Source organism: Mustela nivalis (assembly GCF_964662115.1).
Source record: "Mustela nivalis genome assembly, chromosome: 14".
Lineage (NCBI taxonomy): Eukaryota > Metazoa > Chordata > Mammalia > Carnivora > Mustelidae > Mustela > Mustela nivalis.
In genome coordinates this window covers 46,837,174-46,858,792 of record NC_139033.1, presented here as the reverse complement: position 1 = coordinate 46,858,792, position 21,619 = coordinate 46,837,174, and the positions used below count along the sequence as shown (strand labels likewise).

The following is a 21,619-nucleotide window of genomic DNA, read 5'->3' as shown; positions in this document are numbered from 1 at the left end:
AGAGGCCAGGCGCTTACCCAGGGTGCCAGTCAGGGGGTGGCAGGGCTCGAGCTGGGACCCATGGTCTGCATCTTCCAGGCTGAGGTGAGTGCTCTCCCTGTCACATAGACAGCAGGGACAGCAAGGCCACAGGCTCCCTGGTAAACCCAGAGAGTGGGGTGTAATCAGAGCAGACTGTGGGGTGACCATCACCACACCTCCTTCAGGCCCGCCCCCGACATCTAGATGCCACCAAGGCAAATCTGTGAGTCAACTTGTCTCCCTTGAGGAGCCATTCATGCACCTCTTGGGTGGCCTTGGGGGACCACGCTGATTCCAGCAAGCCAGGAGGCCGTTCCAAATTGGATGCTGAGAGGCTGAATTCTTTAGGGTGAAGATCTGGTGTGTGACATAAAAAATGGGCTCCAGCCAGGGTTTTGTGTTTCTTTTTCAACCAGTAGTTTCCCTATTTCTCCTTATCATCTCATGGGCAGCTAGCATAGAACTGGGCCCCGGACAGGATTAACTCGTCTCACTGCTTCATCACCGTTTGGTAAAACTCACTTGAACTCTGTCCAGCCCACTGCCTCTTTAGCTATGTGACCTTGAGCTAGGGCTTCCCCTCCTGGCCCCATTGTCCTCATCGGTGAGAGCTGCGACTTATTATCTCACCTTCAAGGAGCCAGAGTCCCTTCCTGTGCTGACAGTCTGATTCTCTGACCTTCTTCCCAACCATAATCTACTGGTCAACTTGCCAGGCCATTCAAAGAGCTGCTTCATGGACCTCAGGATTGCAGCAGACACACCCACCACGCCTGCCTAATCCTCCCAGACTTTTCCCTAAGACAACTGTGTGCCAGTTTGTGTTCCAAAGCTTTCTCCACCGGGTACCCCCACATCTCCCACTCAACATCCCACTCTTCCCAGGCAAGCACTTTCGCTTCTGCCTATCTAATCCTGCCATCCTTTCAAGCCCCCCTCCTATAGGGAGCCACCCCTGATTACCTCAGTGCTCTCTGAACCCTCCTTTCTCACTGGACAAGCCCAGAACATACCCCAATAACTATATGGGATGGTTCTCTAATTGCTTTCTGAGGCTTCTCTCGCTGGCCATGTTCTAAGCACATTCAGGACAGGAAGTCCCTTTTGACTGCTCCGTATTCTACTACCGTGCCTAGAAAAGACCCCAGCTTAGTTGCTGATAGGTCAGCACCGTGTTCTACACCATCAGGTCAAAGGTCCAGGTGCCCTACTCCGTATTCACATGCACATCCTTCCAAGGAGCCCTGCCTTCACCAAGAAAGCACTGACACAGCTGCGTGTTCTAATCATAACCACCCCGGACCCTCACCACCAGCCCTACTCCCCTACCCCCATTCCCATGACCTCCCCTACTTCCTGTCCACTGGTCCTACCCCCCACCTCCTGCATTAGCCCCTCGTCTCCCCTTATCCCTGCTACATTATCCCCTCTAGCCCAGACACTGCACTTCAGAGACAGGAACTCATCAAGGTCAGCAACACTAATGCCTCACTGTCCTGATGGAACGTGGTCCTCATGAAGACCTTTTTGTCTTTGGGGTTAAACCTACCTTAATGTTTTTGATGGTCAGAGTGGGACATGAGGTAATGGTTTCGTTTTTGACAACCAAACCCAGAAGCCACCAAAGGTTTGGTAGAGGAGTGTTCTGAGAGGGGACATCTCCAGGGAGGGGCAGCTGTGGAGGGAGCCCTTGGATGTGGCCCTGATTTTGTCTTCCCTGGACTCCCTTGTTTTCACTGTTCCCCCTACACTCTGTCCCTAGGGCCACAGGCCAGCTCCCAGGAGGGGCCAGGCATCTTTGCTCAGTTTGCCTGAAGCAACTGGTATTAAAACCAAAAAAGTACTAAATTCTAACACTAAACAGAAATGGGAAAATGTAGATAAAGGCAAACACATCTAAAAATAAGTATTTTTCCCAAACATGAGTTTCTGCTTTTCAGATAGATTTTCTAGTCCCGGGGACATTCTGAGCGCCAGTGGTCTTCCCTCCCAACCCCCGCCCGTCTCCAGCTGCTCCATATGTTCATAGCCTCAGGAGCAGGCCACCTACTGTCCCATGTCCCAGGCAATGTCCCCCCACAAGTGCCATGTGTTCGGCTTTTCTTGTTGGCAACTCCGCAATGACGTCCCCTCCCGCCCTCCAGCTGCTCGCACTCTCCCCCATCCGGCTGAGCTGATCTCCTGGCCTCTGCAGAGCTGAAAGCTCCCTTCCTTCCAGACCTAAGCCATGGCCTCCGCCCAGCAGGAGCCCTCCTCTCGCCAGAGCTCCCTCCCTCCCTCTCAGGGAGCTCCTGCTTCCAGACGCCTCTGCTGGGCACACATGGCCGCTCGGTGAAGAACTCACTCTGGCATTCACACGCGTGCATTCCACGACTAGGCAGGGCCTAGAGCCCTCTGTGCACCAGACAGACACTGGTGTCTGTTATTACAATGCTGTCAGTCAGACGAGCTCCAGCGGGCAACTTCCAGTCAAGGACAGAGACAAGGCTCAAGCTCAGACAGGTGTCTTGCGGTGATTTGCCTGGTCCCTCGGTCACCCCATTCCCTTCTCCCAGCCAGCAGAGCTATGGCGAGGACCAAGGGCAGTGTTCATTAGCATCCGGGAGAGAGGCTTAGGTGCACATAGACTTCCCTGATGAAACGAAGAGAGAATAGACTCGGGCTCGGCTTCTCCCCTCCTCTGGGCCTCTCCCTGCCCTGCAGAGTGGAGAGGCACGGACACAGCCCCAGCGGGCTTAGCTCCTCCACGCTGGGACACACTGTCGTCCTTGGAGGGAGGGCAGGTCACAAGTACAGCTCACACAATGCAGTGTGCAGTCAGAATGCACTCTCTCCTCCTCTTTCTCTTCCTCCCTTCTCACTGTCTCCTGTACACACACACACACACACACACACACACACACACACACACCATCCCCAGTGTCATACCTCAGGTTTCTGTTAGATCCCCCACTGTACTTAGCAGTCCGAGACCCCCCTGAGAAGCTAAGAGGCGAACTCAGACACAGTGAGAAGACTTAATTCTAGAACAGCAAGGGTAATCGGGGCTGTGGGGAGGGGCGTATCTAGGAAGGTGCTGGCAATCGCTTCTCGGCCTTTGGGTTAAGACAGTGTAAGAAGGTGCTGGCAGCCGCGAGACTGCCCAGAATCAGGAGTAAGCTGACTTTTTCCTGGGAGTCCCAAGGGGGCCCTACAAGCACCACCAAATTAAAATGCAAACTGTCTCTTCCCCCTCTGCCCAGGTCTGCCATTGCCTCCGGCCTCCACGGGTACAATGGGTTGCTGGTAGGACTGCTCCTGGCCGTGTTCTCTGAGAAGTGGGACTATTACTGGTGGCTTCTGTTTCCTGTGACCTTCACGGCCATGACCTGGTGAGACACCTCATTCCTTCTGCTCACAGACCCACGGGGCCCTGAGGTGCTTACGTCTTCCCCTGGACGGGGACCTGGACCCCCTGGAGCCCAGGGCTTCCTCGTCAGACTGGCTTGTCCCACAGGACATAGTGAAGATCCACGAATGTGGCTGCGATACAGCAGATCATTTTTTTATTCTGGAATAACAGGAACCCTTTAGAGCAGCAATGAGAACAGGTTTTTTATAGTGCTAATAATCTTCCTTGAATGATAGTTTTAATAATAAAGGCTAACATTTATTGCAGATTTCCTACAAGCCAGGCACAGAGCTAAGCCAGGTGAGGTTACTATTGTCCCCAGTTTACAGGAAGGAAGACCAAGACATGAAGAGGTTAAGTAACTGGCCCCAGGTCATACTTTCACAAAGTTTTTGATGATGAACCCAGAACCTCCAGGCTACATGGGAATCATCTAAACCGTGGCCTGACCAAGACAGAAAAGCTAAAAACTCACCTGGGACAGGATCCCTCTTGGAGCAGAATGTCTATAATGAAAGCACAGAAGCTTTGAACGAGAAGCATTAGTCAAGATCCTGCTGTGCAATCACATCATTTTGCAAAGGAATAAAAAAGTCAGGAGGAGGGGTCTTGGGAACCAGTATTCGTGGGGAGCCTGGGCGGGTTAGGTCTTAGCTCTCTCCTCTGTGGTGCCTGAGGCTGGGTTGACTTGAAGGCCTGCCAGACCCAGAGGGCAGGAGCCTACGTCCTCCAGTTTGTACCCTGCGGCTCCGAGACAGGCTGACTAATTTTTAACATCTCTAAGAAGTCCATGGCTTTCCTTGGTTCCTGATATTACTAAAACCAGTTAGTTTAATTTAGTTTAAGTACTGAGTTATTACTTTTTAGTAGTGCTTGTAAATGAATTACATTAAGCATTCTGGGCAATTTATGTTTCTTCTTAGGGTTTCTGTCTTTCTGAAGCCACTGGAACAAAAAGCTACAGTAGCCATCTCTGCGGGGGTTTCAATGCCCCCACCTGCCCTTATGTCTGGGGTAGCAGACCTTGTCTTCATTCGCACACATTTGGGTTAGAACAACACAGATGAAATCTCTAAGCAAGTTCCACAGGCACTCTGTCCCCGGTGGCCATCTGTCTACAGTGCCCCACCCCTAACCCCATGCCCCAATTTAACAGACAAAAAAGCATCCAGCACCCAACTCTGCGGTGATTCCAGTGTGTTCACTAATCTAATCGTGTAGAACCCAAAATCCAGCCCATTAGGTAGGCATCAGTAGTGCCATTTTCCAGATTTAGCCAACAAATATTTGCTGAGTGCCTGCTATGTGCAGGGACTATTCTAGATGCTGGGGATACTTGTGAACAAGAGATGATCTCCATCCTCTTGGAGCCTATGTTCTTCTTGACAAGGATAGAAATAATGTCCCCAAGTAATTAATTAAAAAGATCTTGTCAAGATTTGATTAGTACCATGAGGAAAGCAAAACAGGGTGAACGGGAGAGAGAGTGAGTCCAGGGATTCCAGACGTGAGTGGTCAGGGAAGGCCACTATGTAGAGGGAACGGGGGCGATTTCACCTAAATGATAAAAGGCAGCTGCCCTCTGACGATCTGATGCAGACCCCAACTGGAGGAGTGCCCGTGTTCAGGAAACAAGACCATGGGTCGGGGGCGGGGGTGGGTCATGCCCAGTGAACGAAGGAGTGGCAGGAGGCGGGGGCAGAAGGAAGCGAGAGCTAGACCCCATTTGCTTTGAAGATCGAGCAAACTTTTTGATTTTTATTACAACAGTGATGGGAAGCAGTTAAAGCGGTTTTAAATAGAGATGGGATAGGATATGACTTAAATCTAAATAAATCACTCATGCCATGTAGAGAAAGGATTTTAACTGGAACAAGAGTGGATGCTGGCAGCATCGTCAGGAACCCACAGAGAATTGAGAATGGTCTGGACAAGGGTGATACACAGGAATGCGGGGAGAAAAGGTTGGGCTTAGAGTGTGTTTTAAGGAAGGTGTGGGCAATAGGACTCGCTGGGAGGCTACGGAGTACTGGGGGTAGGAAGCAAAGAAGATTCCCTGTACTCCTTCAGTCTGCCTAAGCACCTGGCTTGATGGACAAGACACAGAGGGAAACAGGTCGGTGGTGGGAAATGGCACAAATCAAGTGTCCTTTCGGATATATTAGGCTGTAGACTTCCAAGGAGAAATGTTGACGAAGCAACATCTACGAACATCTATGTAGATGTCCTACATAACATCTACGAAGTCGTTGTACAAATCCAGAACTTTGTGATACAGTCAAGATTTGGAGGGCAGAAGCATACGGAAGATATTTTGTCCTTGGGAGTCAAGGATATCACCCAGTAAAAATTAAGAAAGAGAAGACCCAAGGCAGAGCCATAGGATGAATCTTCCAATATTTGGATGCCCTTTAGCAGAGGTGGGGAATAACCACAAAGAAGAGGTCATGAGGAGTGGCTGGAGAAGCAAGAAGCAAGCTAAGAAAGGGCAGAGTTGTGGTAGCACCAACAGAAGGTGTTTCAATCCCATTGGGAGTGTCCAGCTGTCAAATGACAGGAGCAGGGAATGGCCATGGATTTGGCAGGATAGATGTCATTGGTGAACTGGACCAGAGCCACTTCGTGGCGTGGGGAGAACATACACAGGATTGGAATGGGTTCAGAAAAGACGGGGCACAGCCATCTTTTGAGCAGTAACTGCTGTGAAGGGTGGTGGAGAATTGGGGCAAACTCTCTAGAGGGGACATCGGGTTAGAGGAGGAGAATGTTTACAGGTAGAAGATACTAAAGCTCATGGTCGTGAAGGGAGACCAGTCAGCCAGAGCACGTGACTCCTTCATGTTTCGTCCAGCAGCTTGCTGAGTGTGGAAGATGCAGGGGGTTAGGGGTCTCCCGTGGCTGGTCCCTTGAAGGAAAGTATAGCTCAGGGAGCTTCAGTGCCTGGTGCTGCTCACTCGGTAAGTGTAATAGTTGGGATTTGGACCCAGCTCGGTCTGCCTCCAAAATGCATGCTCTTCCCAAGGAAGAGGCCAAGAAGAGAGAGGACACAAACCACCGAAGGTTCTGTCTTCATGGGGTGGCTTCCAGAGTAGCTCAGAACATCTGAGCTGAATCCAAGCCCGCACATGACCTCTACGTGCCGTAGCAGCTACCTCCCACGAGGACAGACTTCTACAATGTTATCACAGCCCAAGAGAGTAGCTGTTGTCCATCCTGATGATCCAAAGGCAATCCATGGTATTTCTAAGGATGACATTTTGTTTGGTTTTCTTGGTTTAAGAAATAAGGAGATATTTAATTTATAAATGTTTCTATTCAAAACAAATGATAACACTTTAAAATGTTGCTTCTCAAAGAGTCACCTTAAATCAAACACTTTATTCCCAGTTCCAGATAAGTTGGACCACTAGAGTCTCAAAGGAGTAAGGAATGGCCATGCCAAGGAGAGGGGACAGTGGGTGGCACTGTGGCCAGACCCAACAAGACGGTATAAACCTAAGGATAGGATGAGCACAGATTAACCTTTATCCCTCTCATCTTCAGCCCACTTCTTTCCAGTGCCTTGAATTCCATCTTCAGCAGGTGGGACCTCCCGGTCTTCACGCTGCCCTTCAACATGGCAGTGACCCTGTACCTGGCAGCCACCGGCCACTACAACCTCTTCTTCCCCACGACGCTGGTGGAGCCCATGTCTTCAGTGCCCAACATCACCTGGACAGAGATGGAGATGCCCTTGGTAAGTTCCCCAGCGGCAGCTGAGTTGGGACCCTTGCTTCCATCATACAGCTTCTCCGTAACCAGCCTGTGGATTACCCAGGCTCTCCGCTTCTCCAGAGGCAGCTCCAAATGACGGCCCTGGACAAGGGCAGGACAGGGAAGGGCCATGCCAGCTCCCTATACTCTTTCACCAAACCCTCACTGAAGACCCGACATGTGCCGGCACATTATCGGACACGAGGAGTCCACGGGGACTGAAAGGACAACAGCCTCTCTGCCCCTTTGCAGTGCACACTCCCCACGGGGACACAGACAGTAAACAAGTGCGCAGACGAGTGCCGAGTTGATGCTACGCAGCACTGGGGTTCGGGGAGAAATACTAAATGGCTGGGGGGAGGGGCAAGACACCAAAATTAGGATTTTAAAGATATTATCCGTAGAAGATGGGGATGAATTTTCACGTACTTTCCATCTCAGTGGGTCTCAAGCAGGGCTGATTTTTCCTCCTGAGCAGGGCAAATGTCTGCAGATACTTTTTAAACTGTGTAAATTGGGGGGAGGGGTGCTCCCGGTATCGAGCAGGTTGAAACCAGGGATGCAGTCAAATGTCCTGCTACGCACAGGGCAGCTCTTCCCACGATGAAGAACTGCGCAGCCCCAAATGCCATAATACTGAAGTTGAGAAACTCTGCTTTACATCCACCTATCATAAATGTACATATTTATTTATTCTACTGATGTCTAGACACTGGGGATAAAGAGATGTCACAAAAATCTAACGTAAGATTAAATATATAGAATTGTAACCTTTGGCCTTGTCGATGCACAATAGAGAAGGCTAAGCGCTCACACGAGGGCAGGTTTATTACTTACCGGACACTGTTCCAAGCCCTCGGCTTCTGAACTCGTCTAACCAGCCCTCATGATAGCCCCGTACTGTAAGTACTGTCATTATCCTCATTCCCAGATGAGAAAACAGAGGCGCAGAGCCCATCGTTGCCCAGCGTCAAACTGCAGCTTGTGCCCGAGCGTAAAACCCAGGCAGCCTGCTGCAGAGCCCAGGCTGCGAGCCGCCACCTGCCTCGTCCCAGGCAGCACGGGCACCTCGGCCGGAGCCCCCACAGTGAGGGGAACCCTCTGCTTCCCCGTGCAGTCCGGCCCTCATTGGATGTCTTTACTAAGTGCTGGAGTGTTCTCTACCTTCCCCCAAAATCCAACGCCCTCCATCTTTCCCCCATTGGTTCTGGCTTGACTTTCTAGAGTCATTCAGAATATCTTTTCCATGGTTGCCTTTTGAATGCTTGCAGACATACCCCATGTCTTCAGTACTGTTGGGACAACCTGATTTCGGAGCCCTCACCACCCGGCCGAGCCTGTCGTCCAGATGTACTGACTGTAGTCTAGATGTACTGAAACCCCCGGGGGGCTCAGCTCCAGGACCACAGCTTCTAGGGCAGGGCGGGGAGCGTGGCTCTGGGCTACATTCTGACCCGCAGCCTCTCGGGACAGGAAAGGCTCCCAGACCCCTCGTGCAGATGCTGCTGCCAACCACACAAAACCTTTTTTAAAGATGTTGTCTTTGTAAAGTTTTGTCTGGGGCCGGAGCACGGAGCCGGTTTTCAAAGGAAAGCCCAGCCTCTGCTGTAGAAAACAGCAGAGATGGGAGCAGAGGCAAAACCCTAACTCTGATAGGATCGCCAGTGGTCCTCGTCCGAGAGTTAGGCACACTGCCTTAGAGACACAGACCCTTCTGTCCTTAAGCCCCAACCACGAGGTGGGCTCCAAGTGGCCCTGCCAAAGGGAAGGGCCCCGGCGTCCCCCCCCCACCCCCGCCACACACTGTGAGGCTCTGCAGTCCGGCAGCAAGGGGACCGCTGATGGGGGAGAGCCACAGACAAGAGGGGCCTCTTGTTCATCTTCACCGTAACTAGAAAGTGGCCGGCCAACCAATCCACGTCATCCACAAATCCACAAATCCATCCAAGCTCCCCATCCAAGCTCCCCATCACACCACTGCTCTGACCCCGGCTCCTTTTCTTCCAAACCATCCACAGCCCAACACCCCTTCCCTCCTTCTCTTTAAAATAATGACGAGAATGACTTCCTTTTTGTTCATCCAAACTGTCGTCTTTACAGGAGAAGCGTCCGGGGTAGGGGGTAGGAAGGAGGCCGGTGCTCAGTACATTTCCATGCACACCCGACTGCCACCTTCACCCCAGAGTGTTGGAAAGCAGGTGGAGGGGGAGGGAGGCAGTCCCGGGGCCACAGTTCACCAAGCTAAAATACGGATCCGGCAGAGGAAGCAGCTTTCTGAACTCGGGCTCCATTCGGAGGCTACTTGTCCTTCATTCCTCTCATTCTTGACTGCTTGCCTTTCAAACCTGTGTTCCCAGGGGGAAGGGGGAGCTGGAACCCCCTCCTGCATTCCTCAGACGTGGGGAAGTCGTAGAGCAGTTACTGAGTAGACTTCTAACCCCTTCCCTGCCGGAAGCTGTTCCCTGAACGTGCACAAAGCTTTCTCGGGGCTCCCTTAAGTAAGCTGCACCCCCATGCTGTCATGCCGGCCCAGGGCTATAAGCTCTGGCCCAAATGGGCCTCGGTGACTGAAAGGCCACCCATCTGGACACAGGATGGGTAAAGCTTAAAAGCTCAAAACACTATCCTCTAAAGAAATCAGACTGACTCCAGAATTAAGTCAGATTGTTACAAAGTCCAAAATTCCACCCCAAGGGAGAGGTCCAATGAACTCCCAGCACCTACAGTAGGTCATGTGGAACTAACCCGGGGGTCCCCAAACTCATTGCCCGTGATAATCTCCTGAGGCCCTGGTCAGGCCCATACCGGTTAAGTCACAATGTTGGGGAGGAGCCAGGCATCATTTTTTTTTTTAAACATCTCTAGGTGATAAGAGACTCTTAATCTCAGAAAACAAACTGAGGATTGTTGGGGGGAGGGAGGGTTAGGGTGGCGGGTGAGGGACACTGGGGAGGGTATGTGCAATGGTGAGTGTGAAATGTATAAGCCTGATGATTCGCAGACCTGTACCCCCGGCGCAAATAATACATTATATGTTAAAAAAAAAAAAAACATCTCCAGATGATTCCACCACACAGCCAGGTTTGGGAACTGCTGGGCCACTCAGTACACATATATGAGGCTAGTGTGCACCCAGCCATAAAGAAGCCCCGCCCTCAAAGAGGTCACATCACCTAGTAATGGAGTGGAGACGGCAGAATTTTAAAGCTGGAAGATCATCTGCTAAGGCAGCCTCCTCCCATTAGAGAGGTAGACACCAGAGCCCTGCAGGAAGAAGTGACACATTCACCATCAAGCCGTGAGCTCCTGCAGAGGCCCCTGAAGGCAGCTCCCAGGCCAGCGCCCTGCCTCGTCTGCCAGTCTCCCTCCTTTCCTTCTTCCCCTCCTCTTTCGGATGGGGATGGTTCAGCATGCGCAGAAAAGGGTCACCAGGCTGTCAAGCTAACCATCTTCATTGACTGCCACCACCACCCACCCCCAGCAGAGGACTCTCGGGCTCAGGGAAGTTGGCTTTGTTCTGTTTTCCAAGGTTGCACATGTTACCTTTCTGCAGTGCTAGAGGCTCCTGGAGCAGGGGAAGTCCCTCCTCCTTCCCAGAACCCCACAACACCCGAGGTAGCACTGAGCCTACAGCAACCACCTGTAGACTAAGGGTCAAGTTCAGAGGCTTTAGCCTGGCCTTGGCTGTCAGTGAGCTGGGAGACCTTAGATTAAGGCAATCATCAAAATGACCTAAAATGTTTCCAATATTCCTGGAATACTTGTAGGATTTCAGAAAGTCTAGTGGAAATATCTTAGTGCCCCAAAACCTCCAATGGCAGTCTAGAGAGGAGGTGCCCTCTGGTTCCCTCAAAGTTTCTCCCCTCAGAGCAGAAACCATGTGTCCCTCAGAAGCACCTGTGTTGGGGGGCCCTGCCTTGCTTCGCATGGGGGATGCCAGATGCCTGCTAGGTGGTGAAGTGCACAGCGATTTGTTCCAGCTGGCGTCCTTCCTCCCAAGTTCTCTTACCCGTGGGTGTACTGGCGCTGCCCCAGGCCGGTTCCATCCCATTAGCCCCACCAGGAACGGCTCCATCCTGACCCTAAAGCCTGGTCTTTGCAGCTTGTGCCCACGCTCCAGTGACCCGATTCTGTTGACTTTGCAGCTGCTACAAGCCATCCCCGTCGGAGTCGGCCAGGTGTACGGCTGCGACAATCCCTGGACGGGCGGCGTATTCCTGGTGGCTCTGTTCATCTCCTCACCACTCATCTGCCTGCATGCTGCCATTGGCTCCATCGTGGGGATGCTGGCAGGTAGGACACAGTCCCCTTTTCTGCAGGGAGAGCTTTGGGATAATTTTCCCGAGGTCATTCCATCCCTGCATGTGGCAAATGTTCTAGATCTATGATCTTCACCGACAGTTGTGAACAATGTCAAGGGTAGGGATGTGATCTTCCCTTTCTTGCATCTCCAAAGGGAGCAGACTGCCACAGCAGGATATGTAGAGAGACACAAGGGGCCGAAGACCTGATTGGCTGCTACTGAGCCCCCGGGAGCTGGTGTCTGGCAGGAGGGGAGCTCAGAGAGGAGAAGAGCAGTAGCAGACCAAGGGCTATAAATGGCTCAACTCTTCGAAATGTCAAGGAAACTAAAGGAAAATGATTCGTCAGAATTTGTGTTGCTATCTGACAAATGTGATTTACCATTTCTACATGTATGTGTATGTATGTACACGCACCTATATATGGCTAGATGGACAGCAGAGCCCCAGAAATGGGCATTAGGCATATGGGACCAGGATCCTGTTGACTCATTCCAATATTTGTCAAAAATATCTTGGAAGCAGAACTTAAAAAAATTCTTTGAAAACTTCAAACTTATCAAAAAATTACAAAAAGAAGAATGGTACACAAAGCACCCCATACATTCTTTACCTGATTCACCTGTTGTTTGCCTTCTACCCTCTCACTGTAATATTTCTCTATCTCCTTGTGCCTATGTGTGTACATACATACTTTTCCCCAATTGTTTGAAGCAGACCTTTCTCAGCTGAAAGCTTTCTTGCTAAAAATGCAGTTCCTGTGGCCAAAGGAGTGGGGAAGGCCTAGAATCCCAACACCTTCATCTCCCCTCACCTTGGAAGTAGTCATACCTCTGTATGAAATCTCCAAAACACAGGTTGGAAACCACGGCTGTCTTCTGGTTGCTGGTTCGTAAAGACCAGATGCCATTTGTAGAGGCTTCTTCATTGGGAGGAAGGAGGAGGATGGGGATAATGGCAAGATGAGGCCACCCTGAGACCTGACACCACCCATGAGGTGGCCTTTGTGCTGGGACCAGGAACTGGCCAGAAATAACACACCTTGTCCCACAGCCCTGACGGTGGCCACGCCCTTCGAGACGATCTACATGGGACTCTGGAGCTACAATTGTGTCCTGTCCTGCATCGCCATCGGGGGCATGTTCTATGCGCTCACCTGGCAGACCCACCTGCTGGCCCTCGTCTGTGGTGGGTATCTGGGGAAAGATGGCAGCCGTGTCACTCTGCTGTTCCTTCCCTCCCTACTTGGTTATGTGAAACCCATGGAGCCACGAATCTGAACTCAACAGCAGGGATACAAGGACCTGTGGCTTGGGTCCCAATACCAGGGTCCTTGAGGTTCCTCTTCTGTCATATAGAGCCACAACCATGCTTACTGCTATTACAACAGTGTTGGAAGTTTACAAGGATATCACACGTGCATTTCCTCATGTGCTAGTGTCAGTGTCCTGGTGTAATATATTTTCATCACACAACCCATTACAGAGCACCACTAAGTGCCAGGCCCTAGGCTAGACACAGAAGATGCAATGGTGACCACATCCTCATGAAGCCACATCCAGCAGAAGAGAAGTAATCACACAACTGTTAAGGCTGTGGTGTCTGAAAGGATTGTTGGAAAGACCCAGTGAGATGACGTGCTTGGGAGCAGTGAGGTTGCAGAAAATCAGACTGTGGGAGCTTGATTCCCATGGAGTAAACAGCGTGCTGTCCCAAGGGAAATGGGCTAGAGGCCTTATTATAGCTGCACCCCAGCACCCATGTGAGCTCAGTCCTCCCAAGGTCACTACCAAGCATAGATTGTCAGCCCATTTTATGGCAGAGGGAATGAAGCCCAGAAGGGCTCATGAACTTGGCATGGAACACATCGATCAAGGGCAGAAGCAAGATTCAAACCCCAGCCCCCATTTTCCCACCAGCCTTCCCACCCTGAAGTTGCTTATATTCTCTGGAAACAGCAGGACTTTAACAAGCAAAACTAGAGACCAGTAAAGGGCAGAAGAACATTTTCGTTGTTGTTGTTTTTCTCCCCCCTCATGTGTGGAGACTGTAAATGACGTCCATGTCCCTTGTATTCCCCTCAGCAGCCAGCAGGGAGACAGTAGGCTTGGTAAATATTTGTCAAGTCAAAAGTGCCAGATATTTTGAGGCTAAGACCGTAACTGCCTTTGGCCTTCAGAGAAGTGGCAGATTCTTGTGGCTAGAACCATCTGGGAAGGCTTCGGGGGGAGGATGGGGTTTATCTCAACACTTCCAGGATGGGAATTGGGGAGGTACAGGGGAGAGGGGGTGCGGAGAAGGTGTTCTGGACAGAGGAACAGAAAGAACAAAGGTGAAGGGGCAGAAGGAGGTTGTCCAAAGGCACGGGGGTGTGGATGAGCTCCCCTCACTGTCCTAGGGGCCGCATCCTGGGGTGAACTCAGATGCCTGGCTCCTGAGGGCAAGATCATGGACCAGTAAGGTCCAGCCTTGGTGAGACTTGGTGCAGGTCCAACAAGGTTTATCATAGCTGCTCAGAATCTTGGATGGGAGGACTTATTGGGGGCTCACATAATCTGACCCCTCAACCCTGAGACAGGTAATAATCCGGCCACCCAACTGGGCCAGACCATCCCCAGTGTCAGTTTGGACAAGCAAAAGAAGCTTACTGACCCCTGACACTATGCATGGAAGTGCGGACTCTCCGTGGAAGTGGGGGAAGGCTAGAAGGCTTTCATCGCTGCCCTGGGAACACACAGTCTGGCGGGAGATTGCCACACCTACCCACATAGATAACTACCATAACCATGTTGTGCAGCTATGCCAGATATCAGGGTGTGCTGCCGACACTGAGGTTGCTGAAGACAGGACGGGACCCCTGCCTTTGGGGAGGCGTGAGGGCAGACCCTGGGAAGCTGACTCTGTGGTCCTTGTTTTTCCACAGCCCTGTTCTGTGCATACATGGGAGCAGCCCTCTCCAACATCATGTCGGTGGTAAGTTTGGATTCTCCCAAACATGTCCCTCCCCAGCCAGGGCTTTAGGACATTTGCAGTTTCTGGAAGAACCCTGAGTCATTGTGGTGGCTAGTATCCACCCAATGCCTCTGTCAAGGTTTATCCAGGTTTGTCCAGAGAAGGACTGGCAATTGCACGCCTGTGCCTCTGAGGTATGTTGGGGTTGGCTGTGCGTGCACCAGAGAGTGATACAGCCAGCAGTGGAGAACCTAGATGGACGGATGGAGGTGTTTGTGTGTGGCCGGATGTGGGAAATGATCCCCAGGCTGATTTTCAGCTCCATCATTGAAAGATTCTGACTGTGTCCTGAGGTACCAACATCTCAAACTCCTAGACCAACTCCTCGGATGTTATGAACCCAAAATCCAATGTCATCACTAGGGAAGAAGGATCCCCATCCTCACATCCTACACACCCTTCTCCCCCAGGGCCCCTGGAGCCTAAGACCATTTTCAGACCCTAGCGTTTCTTCTTCTAGGTTGGTGTGCCACCCGGCACCTGGGCCTTCTGCCTGTCCACCCTCACCTTCCTGCTCCTGACGACCAACAACCCGGCCATCTATAAGCTCCCACTCAGCAAAGTCACCTACCCGGAGGCCAACCGCATCTACTACCTAAAAGTGAAGAGCAGTGAAGAGGAGAAGTCCCCCAGCGGTGACTAGCCCACTTCTAGGCAGAAACGCTCTTTGCCTGCACCTAGTCTCTGCTCCCTGTGGTCTCAGCTGTGGGTCAGCCGGCTGCAGCTCTCCCCTTCCATGGCTCTCCTGGTACCTGTTAGAACCAAACACACCTGTATCTCCCTTTCCCTCATGCTGATTTTTCTCTCTCTGCCCAAGTGGCCGTAACTATCCACATACAACGTTAGAGGAAGTTGGCGTGAGCTTGTGGAGTTAGAAGTAAGGCGTGTGCTTTCAATGTCATTGTCTTCAAACAAAAACATTTCTCCTTAGTCTTTTGGGAAGATGGTCTTCATGGCATGTTTAGCTGAATAATGGATGCTGTAACACTGAATTTGCTGAGGGGTTCCCAAGCAGACCCAGAGCGGGTGGGAATTCAGGGGATACAGGGAAATTCAGGGGATACAAGCCAAGAATTGAAGGTACTTAGTGGCCGATGAAGATGCCCAGTGTCACATAAGAGAGAGGAATTTTACCTAATAAGAGTTTTAAAATCAGAACAGGGACAGTTAGAGCACTGGGACTGTCTAAATAGGCAGTCTCGAATATTCAGTGGTCAGAGTACAGGCAAGATGATATCTCATAGCAGGAAATAATTCATAAAAATGAGAATCCCATATATGGCTTTTATTATAAAGGATAAAAATATGAAGGATAAGCATTTCTCAGTATAAGTCAAACCAGCAACTTTGTGCGAGCTCCCAGTTGAGAAAAGTATCTGAGCTCAGCGTGTGAAAAGCTGGAGAAGTGTATCTCATTGTCCTATTTGCCTGTGGGTGTTGGAAGCTTTATGAGGTTCTGTGATACTTGAAACAAATGGTTAACCTGAGTAAAAGGACAATTACCCATGAAGTTCATAACTCGACTTCCCAATTACAGTCATTAACTTACATTCAGCCTCCATTTATATGTATATGAGGGTTCAGCAAACTTTTTTTGGAAAGGGTCAAAAAGTAAATATTTGGGGTTCTGGAGGCCTTACAGTGTCTTTAGCAAAGACTCCCCTGCGTCATTGTAGCATAATACAGCCTTAGATGACATATACGTGAGTGAGCATGGTTGTGTTCCAAGACTTGATGAAACAAGGAAACTAGATTCGGCCCACAAGCCCAGGTGTGCCAATGCCAGACACAGATGCCCGCCACAATAACGGTTTGGAGCTGGTGGGCAGAGGACAGGTCCAAAGGACGCTGCCAAGTTCTTTACAACAGTGGAAGATTTTTAGGAAGGTGAGATTAGTATGACTAGAATCAGGAAGATCTGCTCCAAGGCTCCTTGACCTGGTGCCGCCATTTCCAACCAGGCCCTCCTTCCCCAGCAGTGTCTGTCTGGGAACCACCCCTCCCCAGGCCCCTCACTCTGCTTCCACCTCTGCGGGCAGCTGCACCACCATGAGAGGAAGGAAAAACTGAGCTCAGTGCGCAGACGCAGTGTGCAGGGAGGCTCCTACACCCCAGGCTTAGAGGGGAGTGTGAAGGGCAAGTGGTCTGCGGAGAACAGGGACATCAGCCCTTCCAGACAGGGCTCAATTACCCAAAAGGGAGGAGACCCCGCCCCCAGATATTCTAATAAGAGTTAACAGAACTAGATGCCCCATTCATTCATTACCGACAAACTGTGCCCAGAAATCTACTTTCTTTTCCTTTAAGCCCATGAGACTCTCCACCCCAAGAAGTAGATCTGATAGGAACTGGGGTTTGTTTGTTTGTTTTAAAGATTTTTATTTATTTGAGAGAGAGAAAAAGCAAGAGAGCATAAGCAGGGTGGAGTAGGGGGAAAGCAGGCTCCCCAGGACCCTGGGATCATGATCCGAGCTAAAGGCAGACATTTAACTGACTGAGCCACCCAGGCACCCAGAAGCTGGATTTTAACCATGCTTTATATTGGATTTCCAGGACAGGAAAACTGGATATAAAAAGTCCTTTCCATTCACTTGGACAAGATTCTCTCCTCTCCCTTTCTTTCCCACCCCACGTCTCTGTCATTAACAAGGTCCCACTTTGGTCACAGGTGTCTGGGTTGCTTTTTTTTTCCCAAGTTCCCACTTCCATCCCTGTAGAAATTAAATGTTAACTGTGTTGCCAGCTGCCAAATTCATGGGAAGAAAATGGATAAAAACTAAGTGATTCAGGAAAAGGAAAAATCATGTCCAGCAAGTCTGGAAAAACCACAGGGCCTTAGAAATTCTATAATGCATTATGATCAAGATGGCCAGATATTTACGTAAAAATAGGAAAACATCTACTAATTCGAAATAAGAAAGAACTGCCTGGATGAAGTATTGTCAATCACTGAATTCACTTGCCAAGAGATGTTGTCCAGGAGTAAGGAAGTGTTTTTAAAAAACATCTTTTGGGGCTAAGAAGCAGAAAATCGATGGTATTTCCCAAATGTGGTCAAACAAGCTCCTTCTGGAGCAGAACAAATCTTATTAAGCCAATCTGGCAAGCAGATGCTGCATCTCTCTTGTGGGCATGGACAAGGGTGGGGCAGAAATGAAAATCCCCACCCCCTAAGAAAAGTCAGCCCTGTGCAGCTCACCCTGCCCATGGGCCATGGACAGATGCCCAGATGTCCTCTGAAGTAGCCCAAATAGTGGTAGGCAGTTTGGAGAGCTCCCTGGAGTGACCCTGTCCTGCCTTCACCAGAGCCTTCCCATCCCAGTGATGAGTAGGATAGATATGTAGGGGCAGGAATCTTAACCAGAGAGACACCACCAACATGAGGTTGCACAGGAGTGAGCCACCAGGAGAGAAGGGAGAAGAGCTTTGGGGTACAAATCCTGGTTGTTTTGCTGTAATCACCCCCAGACTCTGGATAGCAGCTCCTGGTTGTATAAATGGTAGCTGAACATAAATATGGCTGAACATAGTCATTAAAGAGAGTAGGAATATGTTGGGCAGCAGGGCGCAGTAGAGGAGGTACCGTCTGAAATTGTCCCTATCACACCATCCTCTCCCTCTCTCCACTGTCCCCTCCCCAGATCTTCTCATTTCTTCCCTCTGACCTCATCATCTCCCCCCACCCATTTCCATCTGCTCTCCTCCATGGATGAGTTCTGCTGTCGGCCGTGAAGTGATGCTGTCCTGCTGTACTTTCAAATCATCAATCTGGACTCATATTTCAATCTCTACTATGTTAACTGACATAGTCAAGTTTTCTAACTTTTTGATCAAACTTCAGTTTGTTTCCTAGGGAATAATCCATTTTCTTTAGATTTAAAACATTGTTACCCTACTGTTATTCATGGAATTTGGCTCTCTCTTTTCCTTAATCAAGTTTGTGATGGGTTCATCCATTTTACTGGCTATCTACAATTCTGGTTTGTTTTCTATTTTATCGATTTATTTTTCTGGGTTTTTTTCCATGGTTTCTCAAATTTAAATGTTCCTTTTTCCTCATGTTTAAAATTGATGTAAAGTTTCTTCATTTTAGATTTTTCTCCTTTAACAACAAAGGCATTTTAAGGCCATTAATTTTCCTCTGAGTATAGCTATAGCTGTGTGCTATAGGTTTGGGAATAAAGTATTCTGCTTTGATCAGTTTTGAATAGTTTATAATTTTAGTCTTGATTCCTCTTTGACCCAAAAATTATTTAAGAGTGATTTCTTAGTTTCTAGCACTTGGGATCTTTTATATTTTTAACTCTCTATATCTAGTTTTATTATGAGCAGAGAGGATGGCCTGTAAAACTTTTATTTTAGAATTATATGAATTCTTCTTTGTAGACAAGTACTTGGTCGATTTTGGAAATGCAAAGTGCAAACTTTTGATTTGAAGGAAATACATATTAAATTGATTTGTTAATTGCCTTATTCAATTCTTCTATGTGCTTATTTTTTTGTCTATGGGATCTTAATTCTGAAAAGGGTTTATTAAAATTCAATTATGGGGCATCTGGGTGACTCAGTTTGGTTAAATGTCTGTCGATCTCAGCCCAGATCTTGATCTCAGGGTCATGAGTTCAAGTGCCACACTGGGCCCAGCATGGAGCATACCAAAAACAAAAACAAAAAACAAAAAAACAACAACTATAAATGTAGAGTTTCATGAAACTCTCTTGCATTTCTGTAACATTTGTCTCATATATGTATCAGTTATATTGTTTGGTGCCTATACAATGACTATCATTGATTTTTCATTTATGTTATCTTTTACTATTACATACTACCTATTTTATCCTTGTTCATGCTTTTAACCTCATTCCAACTTATCTGGTCTTAATGTTGCCATACCTACTATCTTCCTAATGTTTTCTTAACCCTTTGTTTCAACCTTTATCATTTTCTTCTAACTATCTTTCTTAAGAATAGCATTTTGCAGTGTTTTATATTTAAACTAATCTTAGTGTTTCTGTAATTGAATAGGTAAATTAGCCACTTTCTATTTAGTGTAACCTTCAATATGCTAGTTTTACTTCTTCCGCCTTGCTTTATTTTTTACTGTGTATCAGCTATTACTACTTTGGCTTTTGACTTCCTTCATTTTGCAAGTATGATCATGCTACTACCTCTTTCCTTCTTCCCTTTGTTTATTTTGGAAGTCTACCATTCTTTTCCCTTTCACTAGTTGGTCCTGCTTCTCTCCCAACACTCATGATCAAAAGTATGTTTCTCTATCATATAAAAACAAGATGTCAATAGTTTACTGTGACAAGAGTTCCCATTTCTCTGATGCTCCTTCCCCACCCTGAGGAACTAAAGGCCTTATATACTACATTCACTCTTCTCCCCCCGCCAGAACCCCCACTTTTACTTTTATCACAACTCACTTCTCCAGTTTTACCCACCCCTGGATCTTGCTGAGATTATTTATCATTTTTTAATTTTTTCCCCTTGCCTCTTATTTTTTGCCAAAATCCTTATGCGGCCCCTGTGCCCCAGATTCCTGGTAATTCTATCATTGTTCATTTGGAGTTTACTATGTAGAGTGGACGTGTTACCTTTCATCACCATTCCTTTATTCTTCACCTTCCCTTATTTCATGGTCTTTGTTCTGATTCATTTAGTACTTGTTTAGATTCCTGTTTGAGTATTGAGTATTTTGTTCAAATACTATATGACAGAATATGGGGGACATGCTCTCTGACTCTGAACATCCACAAAGTTTCTCCCTTGCAAGTTAGTGACATTTTGGCCAGGGGAGTATCCCTGGGCCACAGACTTTCCCTCAGCTGTTTGTAGTCATTGTCCTTCCATTCTCTGGCTTCCAGGTGTTACAAATTACTGATGTCAATCTCATTCTTTTTCCTTTATAAATAGCATATTCTTTCTTTCTAAGAGATCATAAGATGTTCTCCAGTGGATTTCAGGAATTTTATTAAGTCAAGCCTAAATGTGTGTCTTGTCTCAGCAGACCTGCCTTTCAGTCTGCAAACTCAAGTTTTTCTTCAGCTCAGTAGCTTTTCTTCTAACATTTGGTTCTCCCTCCATCTTGTCCTTCTTCTGTCTCTGGAATGCCTGTTATCCACATACTCAGTCTCCTCGACCTCTGCTCCAAGTTGCTTGCTTCCTTCACAATTTTTACCATTTGTATTTTTGCTTTGCTTTAAGATACTTCCTCCATTTGATCTTCCAGGCCACCAATTCAGATCCCAACAGTAACCTTTCTTTTCTTCAATTCAAGAAATGACTTGAATTTTTTAGTTCAAAAATCATGTGTTTCATTTCAGAAAATCTTTGGGATTTTGAATCTTGAATCTCCATGTCTGTTTATATTATTCTTTTGTTGTGCCCAAGGCCACTTGCCAATTTTCATGAGCCAGCCCCTTGGAAACTTGTCTGACGTCATTCACTCATTCATCTAGAAGACATGTATGAGGAACTGTTAACATGTTACTCAGGACGCTGCTTGGCCAGGAAAGAATCAGCTTAGTTTCTGCCTTCAAGGAATTCATTTTATGGGAATTCATCTGGCCAGTAGTCTCACCTGAGATGAAGAAGGGGGTAACAGCACAGATTGCCTGAACCATGGAAGTTCACAGCACCAGTTTCATTATTTTGAGTGAATTATCTGGTTGGATTGGTCTTCAGTTTAGGAAAAGGATCAAGCATGACATTAAGGGTCCCAGGAAGATTTCTGTACCTCGTCTCTTATCCTCTATCTTGCCATTACCTGATACCCAAACATTCCCAGCCATCCTTTCAGTTCAAGGCTTTGAACCTGTTAAAATGTGTTACCTGATACCCAAACATTCCCAGCCATCCTTTCAGTTCAAGGCTTTGAACCTGTTAAAATGTGTTACCTGATACCCAAACATTCCCAGCCATCCTTTCAGTTCAAGGCTTTGAACCTGTTAAAATGTAAACAGCGCTGGGAAGGTAACACAGCAAGCATGATCAATCATTTGCATCTTAAGTTGTAGGAGTCCTTTCTGAGAATAGGTTAGATGAAAAAGGAGGGGAAAGTACAAAGAGAAAAAAAAAAAATGGGTAGCATACCTTGAAAGAGTCTTTGGCAATGGAGGACATGCTAGGTGAGGCC

General features: G+C 48.3%; 1 protein-coding gene across 2 annotated transcripts in view; it reads left to right on the top strand.

The window, feature by feature from the left end:
- Nucleotides 1-21,619, top strand: part of SLC14A2 (solute carrier family 14 member 2) — a 414,760-nt gene that overhangs the window by 370,361 nt on the left and 22,780 nt on the right. For both annotated transcript variants that reach the window (XM_082699319.1, XM_082699318.1), the window contains 6 exons: nucleotides 3,264-3,392; nucleotides 6,956-7,148; nucleotides 11,311-11,458; nucleotides 12,520-12,654; nucleotides 14,390-14,439; nucleotides 14,939-15,113. In XM_082699319.1, the coding sequence (XP_082555445.1) occupies nucleotides 3,264-3,392; nucleotides 6,956-7,148; nucleotides 11,311-11,458; nucleotides 12,520-12,654; nucleotides 14,390-14,439; nucleotides 14,939-15,113 (830 nt within the window). The remainder of the gene's footprint in view (nucleotides 1-3,263; nucleotides 3,393-6,955; nucleotides 7,149-11,310; nucleotides 11,459-12,519; nucleotides 12,655-14,389; nucleotides 14,440-14,938; nucleotides 15,114-21,619) is intronic.